Source organism: Enhydra lutris, unplaced genomic scaffold (genome assembly GCF_002288905.1).
Source record: "Enhydra lutris kenyoni isolate GAN:26980312 unplaced genomic scaffold, ASM228890v2 scaffoldscaffold39, whole genome shotgun sequence".
Lineage (NCBI taxonomy): Eukaryota > Metazoa > Chordata > Mammalia > Carnivora > Mustelidae > Enhydra > Enhydra lutris.
This window is the reverse complement of record NW_019154123.1, coordinates 9,247,390-9,270,384: the sequence shown is the minus strand read 5'-3', so window position 1 is coordinate 9,270,384 and position 22,995 is coordinate 9,247,390. Positions and strand designations below refer to the sequence as shown.

At 38.3% G+C, this 22,995-nt stretch overlaps 1 protein-coding gene across 1 annotated transcript in view; it reads right to left on the bottom strand.

Moving 5' to 3' along the window:
* LOC111154960 (EF-hand domain family member B) overlaps window positions 1-22,995 on the bottom strand; it is a 53,070-nt gene that overhangs the window by 27,581 nt on the left and 2,494 nt on the right. The window contains exons 3-6 of the mRNA XM_022514920.1: window positions 4,329-4,391; window positions 3,716-3,859; window positions 2,836-3,016; window positions 464-574 (exon numbers count right to left, since the gene is read on the bottom strand). Of these exons, the coding sequence (XP_022370628.1) occupies window positions 464-574; window positions 2,836-3,016; window positions 3,716-3,859; window positions 4,329-4,391 (499 nt within the window). The remainder of the gene's footprint in view (window positions 1-463; window positions 575-2,835; window positions 3,017-3,715; window positions 3,860-4,328; window positions 4,392-22,995) is intronic.

Here is a 22,995-nt window from a genome sequence, read left to right as displayed (position 1 = left end):
ATTGAGCCCCTACTATGTTCTAGGCACTATGGATGCATTTTGCAGGTACTCACCTAATCCTCACAATATTATTATCCCCATTTAAGAGATTAATGGACAAGCAAGTATTTGAAACTATTCTATCTGATTCAAAAAATTGTGTACTGACCATTACCCAATCTAAGTCCTTAGAGTAATCCTGACATTTGAATAAGAACAGTATTTTTTAAGCCTAAAACTAACATGTAACCTTTCTTAGATGTTTTTCCTTTTAATAATACATACATTTCTACATTTGATATACAAAATGTCTAAATATATGTGTTCCTAGTTATGAGGGTTTATGACCTTATGAATAAGTTACTATTTACTGATCACTTACTATATGCCAGGCATTACTTTATGCACATAATCTCTTTTATTCCTCTTCGCAAATCTGAGAGTCCTATATCCTCAGGTCTATTTTACACAGGAAGAGACTTACCCACATAATAATCATTGTGAGAAACAATATACAAATCATGTCCTTCCTTTCCTTCCTTAAATACTTCTTCGTAGGATTTTGGTGGATTCACCACATCTCTAGCAGGTGAGTCTGAAGGAAGAATTAATGAAATCAGTTTTAAGGTAGATTTTATCTATTTATAATATATTTAAATTGACCAGAACAAATGACAGAGGTATGCCAATGACACAAATACATGGGCATTCTGAGAGAACACAAATGAAGATTTAGCAAGAAAGACAGGACACCATCTACATGTTACTGTCCTGGGATCCCCACTTGACCTGGTCACTCCCTCGAATTCTAAAGAATATCCGAACTGTGTATTGGCTAACTATTTAGGTTATTCTGAGCTGTATTCCAAGCCTGGTTAAATTTTCTGATTCTGAGACGCTCAGGACGATTTTGATTTTAGTTTGCTCCAAACTTCCCAAAATGTTCTAAGCAAATTTGAATCACAGTCAGTTTCAGAAACCCTGATGCCTTGTGAGAGTAAATTTGGTGATAGCTGTAGATTGAAGCATATACCCTAAGTCTGTTTCGATTTGAGTATCCATCTTCAAAGTAGCCAAAAGTGCTAGGGAAAGCACTGGAATCAAGAAGAAATTCTTCCTACTGATCCCAAACCTAGAGCAATAAGTTATTTGTTTAATAGCTGCCTTCCCAAGACTGGTGGACCCCAGTTTTATATACTGTGAATTATTTTGTTTTTATTGTTTATGTAATGATTTTTAAATATAATTCCATTCATAATTTTATTCTTCTCTTTCAACCCAAAAACATAGATTCAGAAGTTTTCTTTCTTTTGGGCTTCTGCTAAGACTTGGGGTCTGTAAACAAATAATTAAGAATACTAGAAAGTGGGTCAACTCAAAATAATCCTGTAAAGCAGTATTTTTTGTCTGATATATGAACTATTACACCTATGAATAGACAGATAACACGTTTTGGAACATTCCTTCTATTATATATTTAAATGAGGTACACCTTGACAGTACTTTCTTATTAAATGGTCCAATCCTAGATAGCAGTTATGATATAATTACTGTAATGCTGTAATGCCATGTCTACATATATACAATTTTAAAATCCTATTATAAAATAAAAAGATACATCATCTGCTCTAAAATACATTTTTTAAAGTTTTGAACTTTAACTAATTTTAACTTTAGATCTTATATGATCAAGTTGTAGACTTTGAAGATTTTACATCCCGAGGAGAGGCATAATTTATCTCCACAGTGGTGACACTATGTTAAAGAACATAATCTAATGGACCTTTTGGTGAAAAAAAATGTAAGATTCCTGAAGTAGAGCCTTAATGGGTGCAGAAAAACAAAGAGAACCAAATTTCTTTGCAGGATAAAGAAAAATGGAAGTTGAGGTCCCCTTTGGTAAGACCACTAGAGAGAGAGAGAGGAAGAGACATAAAAAAGAGAGGAGGAGATAAATGTGAAACAGGTGGAAGGAAAAATGCCCAACATGGCAGAAGACTGGGGCTTCAGAAGAAACAATGGCCTGTGACCAATTCCATTATAAGTTGTTGTTCATTGAAAGATGCACTCTACTTCCTCTCATAATGAGAGTGAAGTTCTGCTCTACGAGCTGCCTGCATTTGGCATATGTGGGTAGACACTGTGGATCTGCTCAGATGGAGAAAAGTACACAGCATTTGACAAACTTATTTGTTCTGTGGTCTGCTTCATAGAGTTAAGAGTTATGAACACATCAGTGGTGCCGGGTGGCTCAGTCGGTTAAGCCGCTGCCTTTGGCTCAGGTCATGGGTCCAGGGTCCTGGGATCAAGTCCCGCATTGGGCTCCTTGCTCAGCAGGAAGCCTGCTTCTCTCTCCGCCTCTGCCTGCCACTCTGCCTGCTTGTGTGCTGGCTCTCTCTCTCCCTCTCTCTCTCTCTCTCTCTCTGACAAATGAATAAATAAAAATCTTAAAAAAAAAAAAGTTATGAACACATCAGAAGCATTGGTGGAAATAAAACACATAAATACATGTCCAGGGAGAAGGGATTGAGGACTTCATAGCTGGCTCCAGTATCAACTTTCTTTACTCTCTCTCCCGTCTCTTTATACCATCTCTATTATACTCATTGCATCTGTTTCCAAAAGCTGAATTTTTACTGCCTTGGTACACATCAACTCTAAGGATTCTGATCTGAGAGTCATTTTCTTGCTATGAATCATTTACACCACCACCAAGTGCCGCATCAACAAGATATTTAATCCCATTTTCTAAGAAGACATTGATTTTCCTTTTCTTTTTTTCTTTTTTTTTTTTTTTTTTTTTTTTTTTTTTTGGAAGACATTTCACCATCCAACTCCCCATCACTTTTTTACTACCTCTGATGACTGTTGTCCCAAATGTTGTATTGAGCACATCCAGGCCTTTAGGTAATCCCGGCATTTGATCATGAGATTTTCCTAGTGGTGCCCATTGATTGCTAAAATATACTGATTCCTTTTTATCTTTAAGTTTCTGTTGAAATGTTGTTATAGGCTGCGGGTTGATCAATACCTTTGCCTAAAGAAATCATATAAAGCACAGATATAACAACAAAAAAAAGCAAAAATCTGAAAACTGAAACTAATCCATAGCTGGGGAGAAGAGAAAGGGATTGTGGAAAAACACTTAATTATCCTTGCCTTTGCTCATCTCTTCCAATCAACTGTCAGCATTGGAGCTATGTAGCGAAACAGGCCCTACATGAACTTCACTGAGGTCCTAAGGTTTATAAGAAGAATGCCCTGGTTATTTGATGCGGATTCTAGAAAAACGGAAATGACAAGTACAAGAATCACGCCATTGCCACAAGTGCTCTCCAGGGGTATAGATATGGTCTTCAGAATCTAGACTGCCCAATTAACACAGGTAACAGTCAGCCCACTCCCCTAAATTCTCTACAAGCACTCCGCTGGGCCTCGAGGTTCTATCACCCAGCCTTCATCCTCTCCGTTCTCTAACAAAGCCTGACAGCATTTCTCTTTACCCTGAGAAAATGGAGTGCAACTTGGCTTGTATTATCTGAGGTGAAAATATGTAGATTGTCTCTACAATCTAATTTCTCGACAGTCTCTTGGCTGTTGCTGCTTGGATTTTTTTTCACTACTCAAAAGTAAGAGTGGGAAGGAAATTGGAACTGATGATTTCATTAATACCTCATTCATGCATTTTCACCTTAGTCAGTTAATAATGTACAGGGAAAAAAGGAAAAGAAGTTACCGGTATTGAAATTTTAGATCTTATTCCATGTGTCAAATAAGGAGCAATTTGGGGATCCTTTGCTCTACCATAAAATACTCTTTCAGCTCCAGCAGGTGGATATCTATAGTTGAAAAATTTTTTTGCCTCAGGTGGAGTAATTAGCTATAGTGAGACAAGAAAATAGAATTAAGAACAGTTTTTAAAATATTAGGATTAACTTATCCCAATCAGTGAACACCATTGCATGAGTGTAATAAGTACATGGGGAACTACAGACCCATATAATGAAACTTCCTAAAATGTGTTTTATAGAAATGAATGTCATATTTCAAAAGTTATATCTAGAAAACAACCAAGAAGTACCCAGGTTAAAAAGCATACCATAAATGACTATTTTCTATAGAAATAAAAGGTATCTCCAGTGGTTTTTATACAGCTAAAAATTGTAAGCCTGGAGTTTTCACTTCCTTGAACAAAATCATTAGAAGTTCTCAAAATACAGTAAAGAATCAAAATTGACCACATTAAGTTTATACAGCTTTCTTAAGGAGCATTGAGAGTTAGTTGTCTTAAGAGACAACTTAAGAGACAAACCTAAGGGTTTACAAAAATGCCTATTGAAAATGCTCACCCTGGGAAGTTTTTCAGTCAAACAGGTTGCAACTCTGTCTCCAACAGGAATAACTTTTCCTGCCTAAGGGGAGAAACAAACAAACAAACAAGTAGTTGGTCATTGTCAGGAAAGAGGGGGAGTATTTTGAAGAATGGCATTTATTTTGAATCTTGCCTATGCATCTAATGCTAGAAAGTTACTTTCAATGGTTTAACACAAGAAAAAGATGCAATACAGCAAATCTAAAGTAATCCTGATTTATAATACAAACATTAAAGCTAAATATATATAAGTATACCTTTTTTACAATGCTAGCTTTGTCAGTGATTCCATCCAGTTATGGGATCTCTGTGACATGCTGAGGGAGTCAACTTTCAGAAACAATGTTTATCAGTTGTACTATGTCATCAGTACAATGGGAGTATGGCTGTGTTCAAGCTAAATTCAAGATAAAATGTTAGGTACTTCTGAGTGTGTGTGTGTGTGTGTGTGGTATATTTGCATATGAGTGTATTTCCACCAACACCCTAACTTTTCACATAGGCAAATATGTCACTTCTGGCCAAGCTCCTTCAGTGAATGGCCCCAATGCACTTGGTTTCCTTCACTTAATTGTTTTTTAGACTTCTTTTTTTTAAAGATTTTTATTTATTTATTTATTTATTCATCAGATAGAGAGAGAGAGATAGAGGAAGAGGGAGAAGCAGGCTCTCCACAGAGCAGGGACCCCCAAAGTGGGACTCGATGCCAGGACCCTGGGACCATGACCTGCGCCAAAGGCAGCCACTTAACCCACTGAGCCACCCAGGCGCTCTCCTTCACTTAATTCTACCTCGGGTCTTATCTGTCCTTCCTTTGCCCAAGGCAAAGATTACAATTATTCCCAGTAGGGCACTTTTTATCTATTTCTCCTTTGTCATTTCAAGGCAGCTGATCGTTACTTCTGGAAAGGATAAGTTTTGGGTTTTTTTAATTAACATATAATGTATTTTCTTTCGGGGGTACAGGTCTGTGATTCAACAATCTTACACAATACACAGTACTCACCACAACACACCTTCCCCAATGTCCATGAGCCAGCCACTCCACCCCATCATCCCCACCCCTCGAGCAATTCTAGTTTGTTTCCTAGGATTAAGAGTCTCTTGCGGTTTGTCTCCCTCTCTGGTTTCACCTTATTTTATTTTTTCCTCTCTTCCCCTTTGACCCTCTGCCTTGTTTCTTAAATTCCACAAATCAGTGAGATATATATAATTTTCTTTCTCTGATTTACTAAGCTAAGTAATTAGCTCAGCATAATACCCTCTAGTTCCATCCACATCATTGCAAATGGCAAGATGTCATTTTTTGATGGCTGAGTAGTATTCCCTTGTGTATATATACACCACATCTTCTTTATTCATTCATTGGTTGTTGGACATCTAGGCTTTTTCCATAGTTTGGCTACTGCGGACATTGCTGCTATAAACGGACATTGCTGCTATAAACATTGCTACAAAGTGCAAGTGCCCCTTTGGATCACTACCTTTGTTTCTTTGGGGTAAATACTGAGTAGTGCAATTGCTGGGTCAGATGGTAGCTATATTTTCAACTTTTTGAGGAACTGTTTTCCAGAGTGGCTGTACCAGCTTGCATTCCCACCAACAGTTTAAGAAGTTTCCCCTTTCTCTCCTGTGTGTGTGTGTGTCATATATATACACATATATAATAATATATAACAGAATCTATAATAGAATATTACTCAGCCATCAAAAGAATGAAATCTTGCCATTTGCAACAATGTGGATGGAACTAGGGGCTATTACGCTAAGTGAAATAAGTCAGAGAAGGACAAATACCATATGATTTCACTCATGTGGAATTTAAGAAACAAAACAAATGAACATAGGGGAAGGGAAGAGAAAATAAGATGAAAATGGGGGGGGAGCATAAGTGATGCTTCTGTAGGAAATAAAATGTAGGAAATAAACAGGATTGCTGAAGGGGAGGTGGGTCAGGGGAAGGAATAATTCGATGATAGGCATTAAGAAGGACACTTGATGTAATGAGCACTGGGTGTTATATGCAACTGCTGAACAACTAAATTCTACTTTTTTAAAAAGATTCTATTCCTGAAACTAATAATAAAGTATATGTTAACTAAATTGAATTTAAATAAAGAATTTTTAAATACCCTGATAGCCAAACCAAAAAATAAATAAATAAATAAAATAGGTTGCCTGGGTGACTCAGTTGGTTAAGCGTCTGCCTTTGGCTCAGGTCATGATCTCAGGGTCCTGGGATCAAGTCCAGTATTGGGCTCCCTGTTCCACAGGTATTCGGCTTCTCCCTCTGCCCCTCTTCCCACTCATTCTCTCAATCTCTCTCTCTCAAATAAATAAAATAAAATAAAATAAAATCTTCAAATAAATAAAATTTTAAAATTAAAAACTAAGGGAAAAAAACTTCCCATAATGAGTATTTTGGGTCTTCAGAGGAGCATGGAGAAATCAGGATGGAAAAAAGCAGAGAGAGATTAACAGTTGGGTGGATGGATGAATGTGTAGATGTTGGCAGGGGGACAGATATATTAAATAAATGGACGGCTAGATGAAAATATAGACACATGAGATGTCAGCATATGTCCAACTCTTGGTTTTGGTTCAGGTGGTGATCTCAGGGTCATGAGATCAGCCCCACAATGGGCTCTGTACTCAGCTCAGAGTCTGCTTAAGATTCCTTCTCCCTCTCTGTTTGCTCCTCCCCCACCCTGAATATGCTCTCTCTTTCTCTCTAAAATAAATAAATATTTTTTAAAAACTGTATAGGGACACCTGGGTGGCTCAGCCGGTTAAGCACCTGCCTTTGGCTCTGATCATGATCCCAGGGTCCTGGGATCACGTTGGAATCCTTGCTCAATGGAGAGCCTGCTTCTGCCTCTGCCTGCTGTTCTCCCTGCTTGTGCTTGCTCTCTCTGACAAATAAATAAAATCTTTAAAAAAAAAAAAAAAACTATATAAAGAGACACATGGATATAGATGGGGTTGTGGAAGGTTTTTATTATGTTAAGTGTTGAGTGCAGAATTCCTCTTAGGGGGAGAACCATCGGTTTAAGAGAGTATCTAGATAACATCTCCAGGTATAAAAGAGGAAGCCCACAGACATGACTAGACAGAGAATTTAACTGCTTTGCTAAAAAGTAGGTAAAAATATGAACTATTGGGGTGCCTAGGTGGCTCAGTGGGTTAAAGCCTCTGCCTTCGGCTCAGGTCATGATCCCAGGATCCTGGGATCGAGCCCCACATGGGGCTCTCTACTCAGTGGGGAGCCTGCTTCCTCCTCTCTCTCTCTGCCTGCCTCTGCCTACTTGTGATCTCTCTCTGTCAAATAAATAAATAAAATCTTAAAAAAAAAATGAACTATTGATGGGCTAGACTAAGGAAGGAAGGGTTAAAGGAAATAATAAATAAGACTGAGGAGAAGGTGGGAGGAAGAAAAGATCTTGCAGCTAGTGAGAGGCCAGGAGGCATAAGACAAGAAATCAGCCAATGAGAAGGAGTCCAACTTTAATGTCAAATCTTAAGTAAATTTTACTCATAAACTACACTATGTGAAAAAAAAACTTGCGTAAAAAAGGATAAGGACTGTGTTGTAAATTGGGTTAAAGCAGAGTACAGAAAAGGGAAGAGATATACAAGTGATTTTTTTAATTCAGCTAAAAATTGTAAGAAATCTCAGAAATATCACGAAACATAAAGTCTCTCCCGCTATACCTGTTATGGGAGCTCCAGCCATTCTTTTAAATATTCAATGGAAAGATGGCCTCATTAGGCTGAAGAACATGGGGATACTCAGGCAGCTACTTATGTGAGTGATAGAGAGATAGACAGAAGGATGGATTGATGGACAGATCAATCAGTCTGTGGCCTGTTGGGTAATTCTACTTGGCTCTCACTGGCTTCCCTTCCAAATGTTTGACAGTAGATAATCTTGGTTTTCATCATTGTAAACATTTTTTGGACAGAAATGCCCTTAGAATTCCTCACAGACTTGCCCACATGAAAGCAATTTGACTACAAATCAGCAGGACATCAGATGTCCTTACGCCATTTGACTGGAGACACAAAAATGGAAGCCATTATGTCTGATTTCTATCTAGAGTGTCATAATATGTCTGACAACTCTCCCTCAGCCCACCTCGGTCATGGATCTTTTTTGATTTCAGTTGTTCTCAAAGGCCTATTCACCAATTTTGAGGTATGAAGGGTAGCAGAATAAAGATTATTGCGAGCTGATTATTCTAAGAAACAGCAGATGAGAAAGAAGTGCTGAAAACAAGAGTAGAAGTTACCCTTTCATAAGGGATATTTACATTTTACAAAGGAAATTATTTGTAAAGGTATCTCCCTTTCTGTACCAGGAAGAAAAGAATGACTCTAAGTCTCCAGTCCCTTTCAATGGCGAAGGCTGACTTAAATCTGCATAACAAATTTTACCCTTGTTTACCAGCGTTCTCCTGGCAACTCCCCAAAACTTGACTTCCCTTTGCCCCAATATCTTTCTTTTGTCTTTAACTTAAGATGGTATTTAAGGAGGTGGCTTGGGCCATCTCGGGGAGTTAGTCAGTCTTTCTGGGTATATTCCATGTATTCATGAGGTATATATATTTTAAAACTTCTCTTTGTTTTACTCTTGCTAATTTGTCTTTTATAACAGAGGGTTTCAGCCAAGAACACAGAAGAATAGAGAGAAAATTATTTTTCCTCCCCTATAGTTTCTCTACCAAGCCCCACAACATAAATATGTTTTTTTTCTTCAAAGCCTACACTTTGAATCTAGCTATTCCAAACATACTCTCCAAGTTTGGTGAAAATTTGTTGTGTCATTTTTCATTCTGGTCCACTAAGTGGCAAACAATGAAATTGTGTTTTATCTATATAGACATAAATTAAACACACTAAATATAATAGGCAAATAAATATATTACAGTATCTTCAATTGATATACTATTGTAGAATCATTTAAAATGATGTATATAAATAATTTTGAATGGTATAAAAATGTTCATGACAAAATGGGAATTAAAACAAAGATGTAAATTTGCATGATACAAATACACAGAATCACACCTCTATATGCAGCAGTACATACAGAATACATAGACAAAAATTGCTAGTTGTGATTCTGCTTGAGAGGTGAGATTACAAGTGACTTATTTTGGTTGTACTATTCTCAATATTTTATTACTATGTATTGCTCTTTTATAAAGCAAAAGAAAGCAATAAAATTACCAAAAAGTCTATAACCAACATCAACTAGAAGAAAAACAGCAGCAAGAGCACTAGAAACTAAAAATGATAATCAAGTACATCCAGACCCAAGACAGAATTTAGGAGCAGCTCTAATGGTCACCTTAAGTTTTACTTCCTGAACTCTAAAAGGTGGCTTAGAGTGATCCTAAGGACCTCCCTAACCTGAGAAGAAAAATTATCTTCCTGGAGACTTTTTGTAGCCACAGGGGGTATCAGAATCCAGCCAAGAAATGTAACCAAACATTAAGTGTAACCCTACCCGCCAACAAGCCAAAAAACACACTCTCTCATACTGTGAACTCCTAGCAGGGACCTCTTCTTGCACTGCCAGGGATGAGTAGAGCTCCTTAGCACTGTGTTTCCCAAACTTTAATCCCATGAACACTTATAATTAATGGATATATATATTTTTTTAACTCTGCTGGCAAAAACTTGAGAAATGCTGGATTAGTAATGTACATTTAAATCTCGAAAGGAAGGATCATTTAGTGATTTTCCACTAATTTAACCTTGGAGGTTTTATTTATCTGTGACACAAAACCAACCTTGCATGCAAAGTCATATAGGAAACCCCAGCTGGAGTTTCATTTTTCTCAGTGTTTCTACTATTGACCTCATTTATAAAAATAAAAGTCATATTTTCCAAGGTTGGTAAACAAAGAAAAATCTCCATATAAGCGAGACAATGGGTTTTCAATCACATAAATCTTGTCCTCTTTCTCTTAAAGATTTCTTCCAGTTACTATATCTCGACCACAGATTGATTTTAGAGAAAGAGGTGCTGCACCCTCAACTCTTGGGTTCAAACTTACATTAATGCCGCACAATATAACTAAGGCCAGCCTGGAATAAATACTTTAACAATTACTGGTAGATTTTTCTAAGGGGAGAGAGAGAGAGGTAGATAAAGTCTCAAACCCAAGGAAGATAAAAGAAACCGTTTTACAAGAAATATTTATCTACATCTTTGGGGTTCCTGCAGAAAGGACTCCCCACCTGAATTATCACTTACCTCCATATAGTATTGTTTTCGCACCTATCACCCAGAAGGATAAGCCCATGCACCTCCAGGTTCAAGTCAAACATTTATACATAATACAGATACAGAGAGGATGACATCTGGTTCAAAAGCACTAGAAAAATGAAAGCCTATTATTATTTTCTTTCTCTTTCTTTCCTTCCTTTCTTTCTTTTTCTTTCTTTCTTTCAAAATTAACTTTTGTCTAAGTAATACATGTTCTTTGCTCAAAAATCAAAGGGTTGTAATAAAAAATGGCATTTCTCTCCTCCATTTGTACCTAGTTCTACTTTCTAGGGCCAGCTGTCTTCTATACTTTCAGCCATTTCTTCTGATACTTATCTTCATGTTTCTAAACCCTTATACTGTTATATATTGATTACTTTCAGATAATCAAAAAAAATCAGATTAATTTCAGATAACTGCTACCCTTTTATGGTGGAGAAGGTTGTAGCTCTCTTCCACCACCACTACTTCCCTTCTCTCATTCTTAATATGGGTACATTATACTTTTTAATAAAGCCAATGGTGTTTATATTATCATAACTGTTCACTCTTGAACCAAGAAGGTATATTATATATATTATATTATATCATGTTATATTATTTTTTCCTAGTCAGAGGCTTTGCATTTGTTTTGTTAACATGTCTATTTCTAAATTTTTCCAAATGCTCCAACTGATCTGTCAAATTTCCAGAGTACTTTTGTTTGTTTGTTTTTTAATAAACTCCTATAACCCTTCCTCCTCCTGGTTTAATCTTAGCTGGTTGCTTTTAGGTCTGGAGCACAGCTCTTGTCCTGGGAATTTTTCTTTTGCCATTCTTCAGAGCTAAATTGCCCATTCCCCAAAACCCAACTATTACTCTTTTGGGTGTATACCCCCATTTCACTGAAGTAATTTCTTTAGTCATTTCCCAAGAAAGAATGCATGAAAAGTCAACTTCTGATTCCATCTGTAAAAAACAAAACAAAAAAAAATGGGCTCAAAATGGAGCCACTTCTATTTAGCCCCATGTCAGCAAACTAAGACTTGATATCTAACCTAATTGCAGTCTCAGCCAGTCCCAGTAATGGAATTTTAAATCATTCACTCTGGAATTTCCTGAACAACATTATTAAGGTCATCTGCTTGATAGACCCCACCCTTTCCCAAAGAAAGGTGACCTTGCCAGTAATCTTTTCTCTTTATTAATGACTTCCTTGTCCCCACCCCCTTCTGCTTATAAAAACCTTCCATTTTGTACAGCTCCTCGGAGCTCTTTTCCACTTACTAAAGGGGATGCTGATTGGTTCATGACCTGCTGCAAAAAGCCCATTAGATCTTCCAATTTATTCAGTTGAATTTTTTAACAGATTCCTGAAAATATCTTTATTCTATCCTTATGTTTGGTTAATAGTCTAGGTATAAAACACAAAGTAGCAAATAATTTTCTCAATTTTGAAGGCATTACCCAATGTCCCTTAAGAGGTGGTATGGGGGGGCACCTGATGGCTCAGTCAATTAAATATTGCCTTCAGCTCAGGATCAGGTTATGATCCCAGGGTCTTGAGATCAAGGCCCACATCAGGCTCTCTGCTCAGCATGGAGCCTTCTTCTCCTCCTCCCTCTGCCTGTTGCTCCACCAGCTTGTCAAATAACTAAAATCTTTAAAAAAAAAAAAAAAAAAAAAAGGTGGTCTGGGACACCAAGTGGGCTCGATTAGTATAGCATGCAACTCTTGATCTTGGGATTCTGAGTTCAAGGCCTACAGTGGGCTGGGTGAAGACATTACTTGGAATTAAAAAAAAAAAAAAAAGAGGTGGTCTTGCTGTTTAGAAGTCTAATGCAGTTCTGGGACCTTGGGTGGCTCAGTCAGTTAAGTAGCTGCCTTCAGCTCAGGTCATGATCCCGGGATCCTGGGATCAAGTCCCATATCAGGCTCCTTGCTTGGCAGGGAGCCTGCTTCTCTCTCTCCCTCTGCCTGCCACTCTGCCTGCTTATGCTCTCTCTGTGTCAAATAAATAAAATCTTAAAAAAAAAAAGCAGACACTAAAAAACACGAAGTCTAATGCAGTTCTGAATTTTGTTCCATTGTGTGTGACATTTTTTTTCCATGTGGAAGTATTTAGAATCATCTCTGTATCCCCAGTTTTCAGAAATTTTGTAACAATGAAGCATGCTATGGGTTCTCTTCCCTTCATTTGGAATTAACTCCTTGTAATCTTTATTTGTATCCTAAATTCAAAGAAATTTTGCTGTATTTCCTTGATAACTTTCTCTACTTCATTTTATCTATTCTCTCTTTCTGTACATAATTCTTTGTTATTGTTGTTTTTAAAGATTTATTTATTTGACAAAGAGAGAGACAGCAAGAAAGGGAACACAAGCAGGTGGAGTGGGAGAGTGAGAAACAGGTTTCCCCGCCAAGCAGGGAGCCGGAAGTAGGGCCCAATCCCAGGACCCTGGGATCATAACCTGAGCCTAAGGCCGACGCCCAACAACTGAGCCACCCAGGCGCCCCTCCTTCTGGACCTACTTTTAATCAAATGTATCTGAATATTTCTAATCTTCGTCTTAATGTCTGGGAAATGCCTTTTTTTTAATCCTCCTGATTTCATTGAATTTTTGGTTAGACTATATTTAGTTCTGAAAAGTTCTGTCCTTTTTTTTTTTTTTAAAGATTTTATTTAAAGTTCTGTCCTTTTAAAAGTTGCCATCTCATTGTATGGATGCAACATCCTTTATCTCTCAAGTAATCTCTTTTGTTTACATTTTCTTCTGTTCCCTCTGTGTTTGCGTGTTTCCTATTACCTTGTTTTGGCCCCTTGCTTTCTAGCTGAAGTCTGATCATTATATTAAAAAGTTAACCACTACAAAGATGATTAGTAGCTCTGTGTGTGTGTTGCAGGATTTGTTGAGTCTTAGGTTTTCTATAAGTTGATCAGATGATGAGGCAGCCTTTATTTTGGTGGAATCCTCAGTATCATTTTTTTCCCTCTCGAATATTCAGAACTTCCAGAGAATAGTAATAATGGTAATAATAGCTGATAATTACAGACCACATAGCAATGTGCTGGACATTGTTCTAAGTGTTTTATATGTATTTATTTGCATGTATATTTTATATGTATTAATTCATTTGGTACTCGATGATTTCCACAAAGTAGGTGTGCAAATGAGGCACAGAGAGGCTGAGTGGCAGAATTATACTACTTAATATACTGGCAGATACTTGAACCAAAGCAGGCTGGCTTTCAAATCTCTCCTCTTACTCATGATCCTCCACTGCCTCTATGCACTGCCTACTGGTGAGAGGGCTGGCTTTCCTCCTCGCTGTTGGCCCTCCTGGGGCCCACTGGGAGAAGAAGCTAGGGAAACCGCATTACAGAAAGTACACTTTGACTTATTAATGTCCCATTTGGGGGTGCTTGGGTGGCTCAGTGGGTTAAGCCTCTGCCTTTGGCTCTGGTCATGATCCTAGGGTCCTGGGATCTAGCCCCGCATTGGACTCTCTTCTCAGCAAGGAGCCTGCTCCCCTCCCCCACAGGACCCCCTGCCACCTGCCTCTCTGCCTTCTTGTGATCTGTCATAAATAAATAAAATCTTTAAGAAATATTATCCCATTTTCAGCATGGACCTATACCCCTGACTTCCCTTGGCGTTGGCATCTTTGACATTAAAAACTGTTTTGAGAAAATAAATCCACAGATTTGTTGGAAGGGAGGGAATCAGATTTGGTGTGGAGAGGTAGGGAGTCAGGACAGCATAGGATGGAAAAGTGGACCTAGAAACCGAACTGTGCTGAATATGAACATTCAACTAATCTTGACTTTCAGATCCAAGCTTTACTACACTTTCTTCCAAGGCCTGAGCTTCTCAGGGATTATTCCAGGCAAACTAGGTCATACATGGTGGAAATTACCACCTGATTTCCCTCAAATTTCATTTTCTTCCATGCTACAAAATCAGTTGTCATATATCCATTGCCTCTTTTCTAAAGTTTATTGAAATTTCTTTTTTTCTTCATATTTTATTTATTTATTTGTCAGAGAGAGAGAGAGAAATCGCACACAAGGAGGGGCAGAGGGAGAGGGGGAAGCAGACTCCCCGCTGAGTAGGGAGCCCAACATGGGACTCAATCCCAGGACCCTGGGATCATGACTGAGTCATGATCTGAGTCAAAGGCAGCTGCTTAACCAACTCTGCCACCCAGGTGTCCCTAAAGTTGACTGGAATTTCTTAACTGTTGTCTCTCTTCTCTATTTTACTTTTTCTTATGGTTTATTATCTTAAAAAAAAAAAACTATTACAGGCATCAAAAATCAAAAAAATTAGCACTGATATAACATTAGTATCTAATTTACAGACACCATTCAAATATCACCAGTTGCTCCAATATTGTCCTTTATAACAAAAGGAACAAACCCAAGAATACAGTGTGATTGTTTGGTTCCTCTGAGCAGCAGATACCATGGTTAGGCATATAAGAGATTTATTAGGGAAAACACCTATGAAAGATAACAGGGGAGGAGTGAGTAGGGAGAACTTTCAGACTATGATACCCCTGAAAGGAGAGAGAGAAGGAAGTGTTAAGAAGGAAGAGCATGAAGGGCACCTGAGTGGCTCAGCTGGCTGAGTGACTGACTCTTGATTTTTGCTCAGGGTCTGCGGATCAAGCCCCTCGTCCGGCCCAGTGGTCTGCTTAGGATTCTCTTTCTCTCCCTCTCCCTCCATTTCTCTCCAAGCTCACACACTCGTGTGTGCACGCTCACTCTCTCTCAAATAAATAAATATTAAAAAAGAAGGAAGAGGAGGAAGAAGAGCTTCAGACTACCTCACAGTTCTGAGAAAATTTTGGCCAGCCCAATGAGTGGTTTCTGAGACTAAGTTTCCCATTAAAGAAATCCGTCCAGTCCTAGGATCCCTGTCATGTTCAATCACTGGGAGCATCAGTGTGGCAATAGCTTCATGGGGGCAGCAGGAAGAAGCTATCTGTTGGCCATGCTCCCCACAGCAGGTCCTCTTGAAGGGACGTAGGAGCCAGGCACCTCCATAGCCACCACACCTGCATAGCATTTAGTTGCCATGTCTCTTTTGTCTCCGTCAGTTAGGAACAGTTCCTAATGTTTGCTTGTCCTTCACGACCCTGACATTTTTTGAGGACAGGCCAATTTTTTATAAAATGTCCCTCAGTTTAGGTTACTAGTGTTTTCTTATGATTAAAGTTATACATTTTTGTCTTGGATATCACAGAAACATTGCTGTATTCTTCTGTCAGGGAGGACACACTGTTAATCTGTCCTATTACTGATAATGTTAACTTTCGTTACTAAATGAAGGTGATGCCTGCTAGGTTTCTCTTCTATAAAGTTATGTTTCCTTTGTAATTAATAATTATTCATGTAAATATCTAGTTCCTCACCAAACTTTCACCTACTATTTAATATCCATTGATGATTCTTGCCTAAATCATCACAACTATGAGATGATTGCCAAATGGTGACGTTCTAATTCTAACATTCCATCCACTTTTATTAATTGGCATTATACTACAAGGAAGCTTTCTTTTCTTGCTATTTATTCAATCATTCATGTATTTACATGTGTCTGGGCTCATGGATGTCTATTTAACTCAATGGCAATTTTATTCAATGTCCCAAATATAACAGTTTGGTCTACTTAGAGCTCTTTCAAGCTTATTTCTGTGCCCCTTTAACACATTTGAATTATTCTTTGAGAATTTTCTTAGTTTTTGGCTCTTAAAGTGTTCCAAGATCATATTATAGTGCACCAACCCCAGAGTCAGCCATTCCTCCAGAGTCCTGATTCCTTTTAATACAGAATGGTATTAAAAAATCAAGATCTGGGGACGCCTGGGTGGCTCAGTTGGTTAAGTGGCTGCCTTCGGCTCAGGTCATGATCCCAGGGTCCTGGGATCGAGTCCCACATCGGGCTCCTTGCTTGGCAGGGAGCCTGCTTCTCCCTCTGCTTCTGCCTGCCTCTCTGTCTGCCTGTGCTCGCTCGCTCTCTCTCCCTCTGTCTCTAACAAATAAATAAATAAAATCTTTAAAAAAAAAAAATCAAGATCTGGTTTTGGTGTGTTCATTGCTACCAGATAAACATTGCTTCTACGTCCTCTTAGAGGACAGAAGTAAGAAATGTATGTATATATAGACTCCCCCACATCGGGCTCCTTGCTTGGCAGGGAGCCTGCTTCTCCCTCTGCTTCTGCCTGCCTCTCTGTCTGCCTGTGCTCGCTCGCTCTCTCTCCCTCTGTCTCTGACAAATAAATAAATAAAATCTTTAAAAAAAAAAATCAAGATCTGGTTTTGGTGTGTTCATTGCTACCAGATAAACATTGCTTCTACATCCTCTTAGAGGACAGAAGTAAGAAATGTATGTATATATACACTCCCCCACATACTAGCATCTTTATCAATTTTATAATATTCTATTTTGTTAAATACATGTAGATACATAGATATGGCTTTGGACATGGACACATACCACGAGGTTCTACCAATATATCCAAATACAATCTAATACACAGGATTGCTTTTATCCTTCTCCTTTTCATATTAGGGTAACTTTTTTCTCAGTGAGAAACCTGGCTCCTATTGTCCTCAATATACCCACATCTCAGCCTTCTGTATGTAACCAAATTCCCAACTGCACTGACCAACTCCTCGCTCAGCCACCCCCTTTCTCAGTTCCTAATCACACCAGTCCAGCCTCATTTGGCCACCTCCCCAGTCAGTCTCCATTATTACAGCTTTCAGTGACCATCTCATGTGATTGGTTCCCAAGATTCAGGTCAACTCAGGAAGATTGATACAAGACATTTTTAACTACTGAAGACCCACTGACCCATAATCATCACACCACTTTCCTCTTACCAAACTCAGTGTGGGCTAGCATAATGTCCCATCTCTCCCACTGGGCCTTGGTCAAGATCACTCTGTTTTACCCAGAGATAACCCTAATTCTGAATTTCTTAGAGAAAAAGTTAGGAGTGATAACATTAATTTCTTTCTGCTCAGAAGGCCCTGAACCTATATGCAAATGAAACCACCCATTTCTCAGATTTCTACAGACATTGGTTCTTTGCAAATTCTGACAAAATGAATATTTTCTGCAAATAGCTATGAGGTACTCTTAGTGAATAGGAAAAATAAGGCATCCCCATCACATGACATTTATGTTATAAAATCATTTGTCAATCTCAGGTCCATGGTCTCTAAGTTCCTTGAAAGCAGGCATTTTTGTAGCTATAATGCCTAAATACTGTCAAGTCATTGTAGACAATATAGTTTTTTTAACCTTTATTTGAACCTCTCCTTCCTTTTTCCCCTTTGTACCTCAGGGCTCAATACCATTTACCAAGGCACTTTGTAAGGTTCAGTTCTGTCTAATAACTCAATGTTTCTGTCACAGTCAGTGCATTAATGGTGATCAAGGGACAGTCTCAGGATGTCTTGGAGAAATAACCATTATAGAGATTTTGATCTCTACCAGAGTGCTAAGAGCCAAGAGCCCTTTTATGAGCTGCATAGAGAGGACCTCTCTTTATCGGAACCTTTTTAGTTCTTGAAGGACACTCTAAAAATCTCTCCACAGGCCACCATTTCTTGGAAACTTTTCCTGAATACAGGTCCTTGTACTACACCAATGACTGTTTTACTAGCAAGACTAGAAGGCTTAATGGGGTTCTCATAAATCCATCAGAGCAGACCTTCACATACAGCTCAACATCAACTTTGGGCAGCAACTTCAACAACAGGATGAGTGTCCTTCCCATGAGATGTGTCTGCTCCCCTTCCCTCAACACCAGAAAGGCCTCTAAGATGAGCTCCCCAATTCCCTGAATACACCTTAATGCAAAGCAATTGTCCTCAAGGATTTTTAGTGGGTTCTTCACAATAGGAATTTCCATCTGAACACTCCTCACAGTCATGTGCTTGAAACTGGGTTTTGAACTCATCCATATGCACTTCCTTCCTTCGTTAAGACTGTATGAACTCAAGGTCACCAAACAGGTAACCATCTCGTCCCTTGGTGAGGATGTTGAGGGATCGCCTGTCCTTCCCCTTTCAGCTATGTGAATTCTACCAAGCCTACCAAGAAATAGGTAGTATACATAATGGATAAACAGTTACAAGCATAAAGACAACTGGAAATAGGGAAGGCTTCCCAAATCCTTTTACCAGCATTACTCTCATACCAAACTCAAAGAAATATGGTACAAAAAGAAAACTACTGTTCAATCTTACATGGGATCATAGACGCAAAAATGCTAGCAAAATACGAGCAAATCAAATCCTGGAATATGTTAGAATAATAATATATTAAAACCAGGTAGGACTTAGCTCAAAAATATGAAGATGGTTTGCTATTAGAAAATTAATGGTTTTAATTTAGAAAACACATATTTCAGCAAATGTGGGGAAAAGTTCTTCAAGGTTCAAACTCCATTCCTAATTTTTAAACATTTTTAGCAAACTGGGAATGAATATAGGTATCCTTAATTTGCTATATCAGAAATCTCCAGCAAAAATAATACTTGACATTGAAACATAAAAATCAGGACGCCTGGGTGGCTCAGTTGGTTAAGCAGCTGTCTTCGGCTCAGGTCATGATCCCAGCGTCCTGGGATCGAGTCCCACATCGGGCTCCTTGCTTGGCAGGGAGCCTGCTTCTCCCCCTGCCTCTGCCTGCCATTCTGTCTGCCTGTGCTCGCTCTCTCTCTCCCTCTCTCTCTGACAAATAAATGAATAAAATCTAAAAAAATAAAAAAAAAAGAAAAGAAAAAAGAAACATAAAAATCATTCCCATTAAAATTTGAAAAGAGACCTCACTTTCAATATTGCATTATTGGTCATAAGCAATGCAATGAGATGGGAAATAGAGATAGGAGGTGTACATACTGAAGAAGGAAAGAAAGTATCGATATGATTGCCTACCTAGGAAATCCAAAAAAAATAATTGTTAGGCAGGACGCAAGAAATAATTGTTAGGTAGGACGCAAATAAGAGGTTTGAAAACTATCAGAAGAAGGGAGGAGGGGAAGGGACAAAAGCGGGAAAGGAATGTGTTTTGTTTTGCAGAACCAACAGTTCCAGCCAAGAAGATGCTTAACTAGGTGTTTCCCCAGCTAGCCCCTTGCTATGTGTGTCCTGTATGGTAACACCTTGAGCCAGTTTGAGCTGAACTGGATGGAAGTGAGGACCTGTGCAGAAACCCCCTGAGTTGTCCTAAGGATACCTTTAGTTCATTATAATACTAAGTTCCCTTCCTATGAGCAGAGTTTCTGTCATTTTTTGAACATACAATGTATGCGAGGCATGTGCAATTAAACCAAAAGTGCATATGCAAATTCCCTGTCCCCACCCCCAATACACTGAATAAAAGCTTCCTATACTAACCCCATAGGGAGACAGTGCTTTGAGAGCTATTTCCCTGTCTTCTTTCTTGTAACAATAAAAAGTTCTTTGCTTTCAATATTTCCTTGGGTTGTGCTCAATTTGATGTAACCCAAGCAGCAAACCTCTTGAGTTCACTTCATAATGAGAAGCAATTAAGACAAACAGGAGTTGACCAAGATGACCAGATACAAGAATAACAATGAAAACAAACTTATGGAACAATTTTCAGTCTCATCACAAATCCAATAAATGTGAATTAAAACAATGCCTTACAAATCATTATTAATTTTTAAAATTCAGTGGAACAATCTTTTAGAAAGGGATTTGGCAACAGTAACTAGAAAAAGATCCATCCTTTGGCTTCTGCTGAAACTCTATCCTAAGGAAATATTCCAAGACATACAAAAAGATATATACATAAAGATGTTCACAGGCTATTTTTATAGAAAAATCTGGAAAAAATCTAATGTCCAACACGAGAGTAAATTAGCTTAAAAATCATATATTAGCTTAAAGAAATACTGTTTTTTAGCATTAAAAGATCTTTTAAGGTCTCTGTATTAACACTGAAGATGTATTAAATGATAATTATTGAAAAACCAAGAAAAACAATTTGTATGTTTGGCATCACAACTACCTAAAAACACATTTGGAAAAAAGTGTCACAAGAAATGTAGTATAGTCAAGAATTCAGACTCTTGAGTCTGAAGTTGTGACTTCAAATCCTGGGACTACCACTTCCTAGCTATATGACCTTCGCCAAATTATCTAATTTGCCTCAGTTTCCACATCTGTAAAATGGAATTTAATAATAGCAGCTGCCTCATAGTTTCGTTATGACAGCCAAAGAATTTATACCTGCAAAGCTCCATGAGTAGTGATGTTGATATGGTAAACTGCTAATAAACATTCATGTGAATGCCACAGAATACTGGTAGGCATTGTGTGAGGGTAATAAGATTCTGGGTGTTTTCATTCCTGTTTTCTAAAATATTGTTATTTTTGTTTTATAGTAAAAATGGATATTTAAATATTAAAATTATTATTTCTAGTCCACACTAATCTTGACTTCTCTTGACTTGTACCCTAATTTCATTTCCTCCTGTTTATCTAGGATCTGGTTCCACCCATTATTTCCTTTGTATTATCTTAAACTTCTCTACTGATTCACTAAATAAATAAATAAATTCCTAAGTGGAGTCTTTACTCCCTTCTTTTCACTGTCACACTTCTTAAGGAAAAAACAAAATTCACAATAATTTTCTCCAATTTGAATTTCCTGTTCACTCTTCAGTATATTGGAATCTGAATTCTCTCTCCATTATGCCATTCTACCAACGTTGCTAATTTCCTTAATGTCCAAAGCTAATTAATCTGTATCCTCTTTACCCTATCACAGGTGTTTTAATACTGCTAGTCACTTTCTCCTTGAAACTGTCTACCCTGTCCTATCACACATAGAAAGAAGGATGTGAGAGGAAGAGGAAGCACAGGTTTAGAATTGCCTCTGTTGGAAACCAGAAGCTGGTATCTGCCCATGTGTGAGATCAGGTCTGAAGCCATAGACTGTGGAACCAATCCAGAAAGAAGAAGCAGGCGTGGTCAAGTGAAAGAGTGTGGCTGGGGAAATCCAATAAGGGAACCAGAAAGCAAAGTGGGTCAAAGACAAAAGAACACTCTGAGTCCCAAGGGGAACAAAAAGTCTGCAGACATAGAAAAAATTCTGCAGAATCCCTCTGACCACTTTCAGCAGAATTGCATTGTCAAATCTCAGTGTGTGGAGTCTTTTATTCTCAGAATACCTCAAGGATGCTTCTTTTTTTTTTTTTTTTTTAAGACTTTATTTATTTGACAGAGAGTGAGAGAAGGAAAAAGAGAACAAGTGGGGGGAGCAGCAGAGGGAGAGGGGAAGCAGGCTCCCTGCTGAGCTGGGAACCCGATGCGGGACTTGATCCCAGGATCCTGAGATCATGACCTGAGCCAAAGGCAGAGGCTTAACCCACTGAGCCACCCAGGTGCCCTGAGCTCAAATATTTCTAAATTAGCTCAAATATTACTTGCTCTGCAAAGCCTTCCCATCTCCTTCAAACAGAGTTGCCCAATCTTCCCACTGAGCCACCCAGGTGTCCCAAGGATGCTTCTTTAATGTTCCTCAATACCACCCTCTTGGACTCACTTTTTTCTTCTGTTCGTTCTCCAATTTAATCATCCTGCCTTCTTTCATCATATATTTACTAAGTGACCACTATATGCCAGGCATTATGATATGCCATGAAGCTGCACAATAAATAAGGTAAAGACCCACCCCTCAAAAGCTCACCTAATTGACAATTCTTTCTTTGACCACTGCATAAATGTGTTTCCCAAGGTTCTTGCCTAGATTCTTCTCCTATCCTACCCGTGGCTCCAAATGTCTCACATTACCAACCATAACCTTGGATTCTTCATCTGATATCTTGCAGATATTTCAAATTCAGGATGGCTAACACCAGATATTCATTTGCCACCAAACCAGAAGAGATCATTATCAAACTAGAAATCCCTAAGTCATCCATCAGCTTTCCTAGCTTTCCTTTCTTTCACCACATAGAAGAACAACCGGAAGGCAATTCTTTTTTTTTTTTTTTTTTCCTTTTTAAGAACTTTAATTTATTTTATTTTATTTTTAAAGATTTTTTTTTCCTCTTCTTCCTTTTCTCCTCCTTCTCCTTCTTTTCCTCCTTCTCCTTCTCCTTCTTCTTCTTCTGTAGGCTCCACACCAACTACAGAGCCCAACACAGGGCTTAAACACACAACCCTGAGATGGACGCTTGAACTGAGATCAGGAGTTGGAGGTTTAATCAACTGAACCACCCAGATATCCCTGGATGGCAATTTTTAACAATATCATCTACAAAGCCTTCAAAATTGCACTTTCCTCTCTATCCTAACTCTACATGAATTTTCATCCATAATTACTTTGATAAAGCCTTC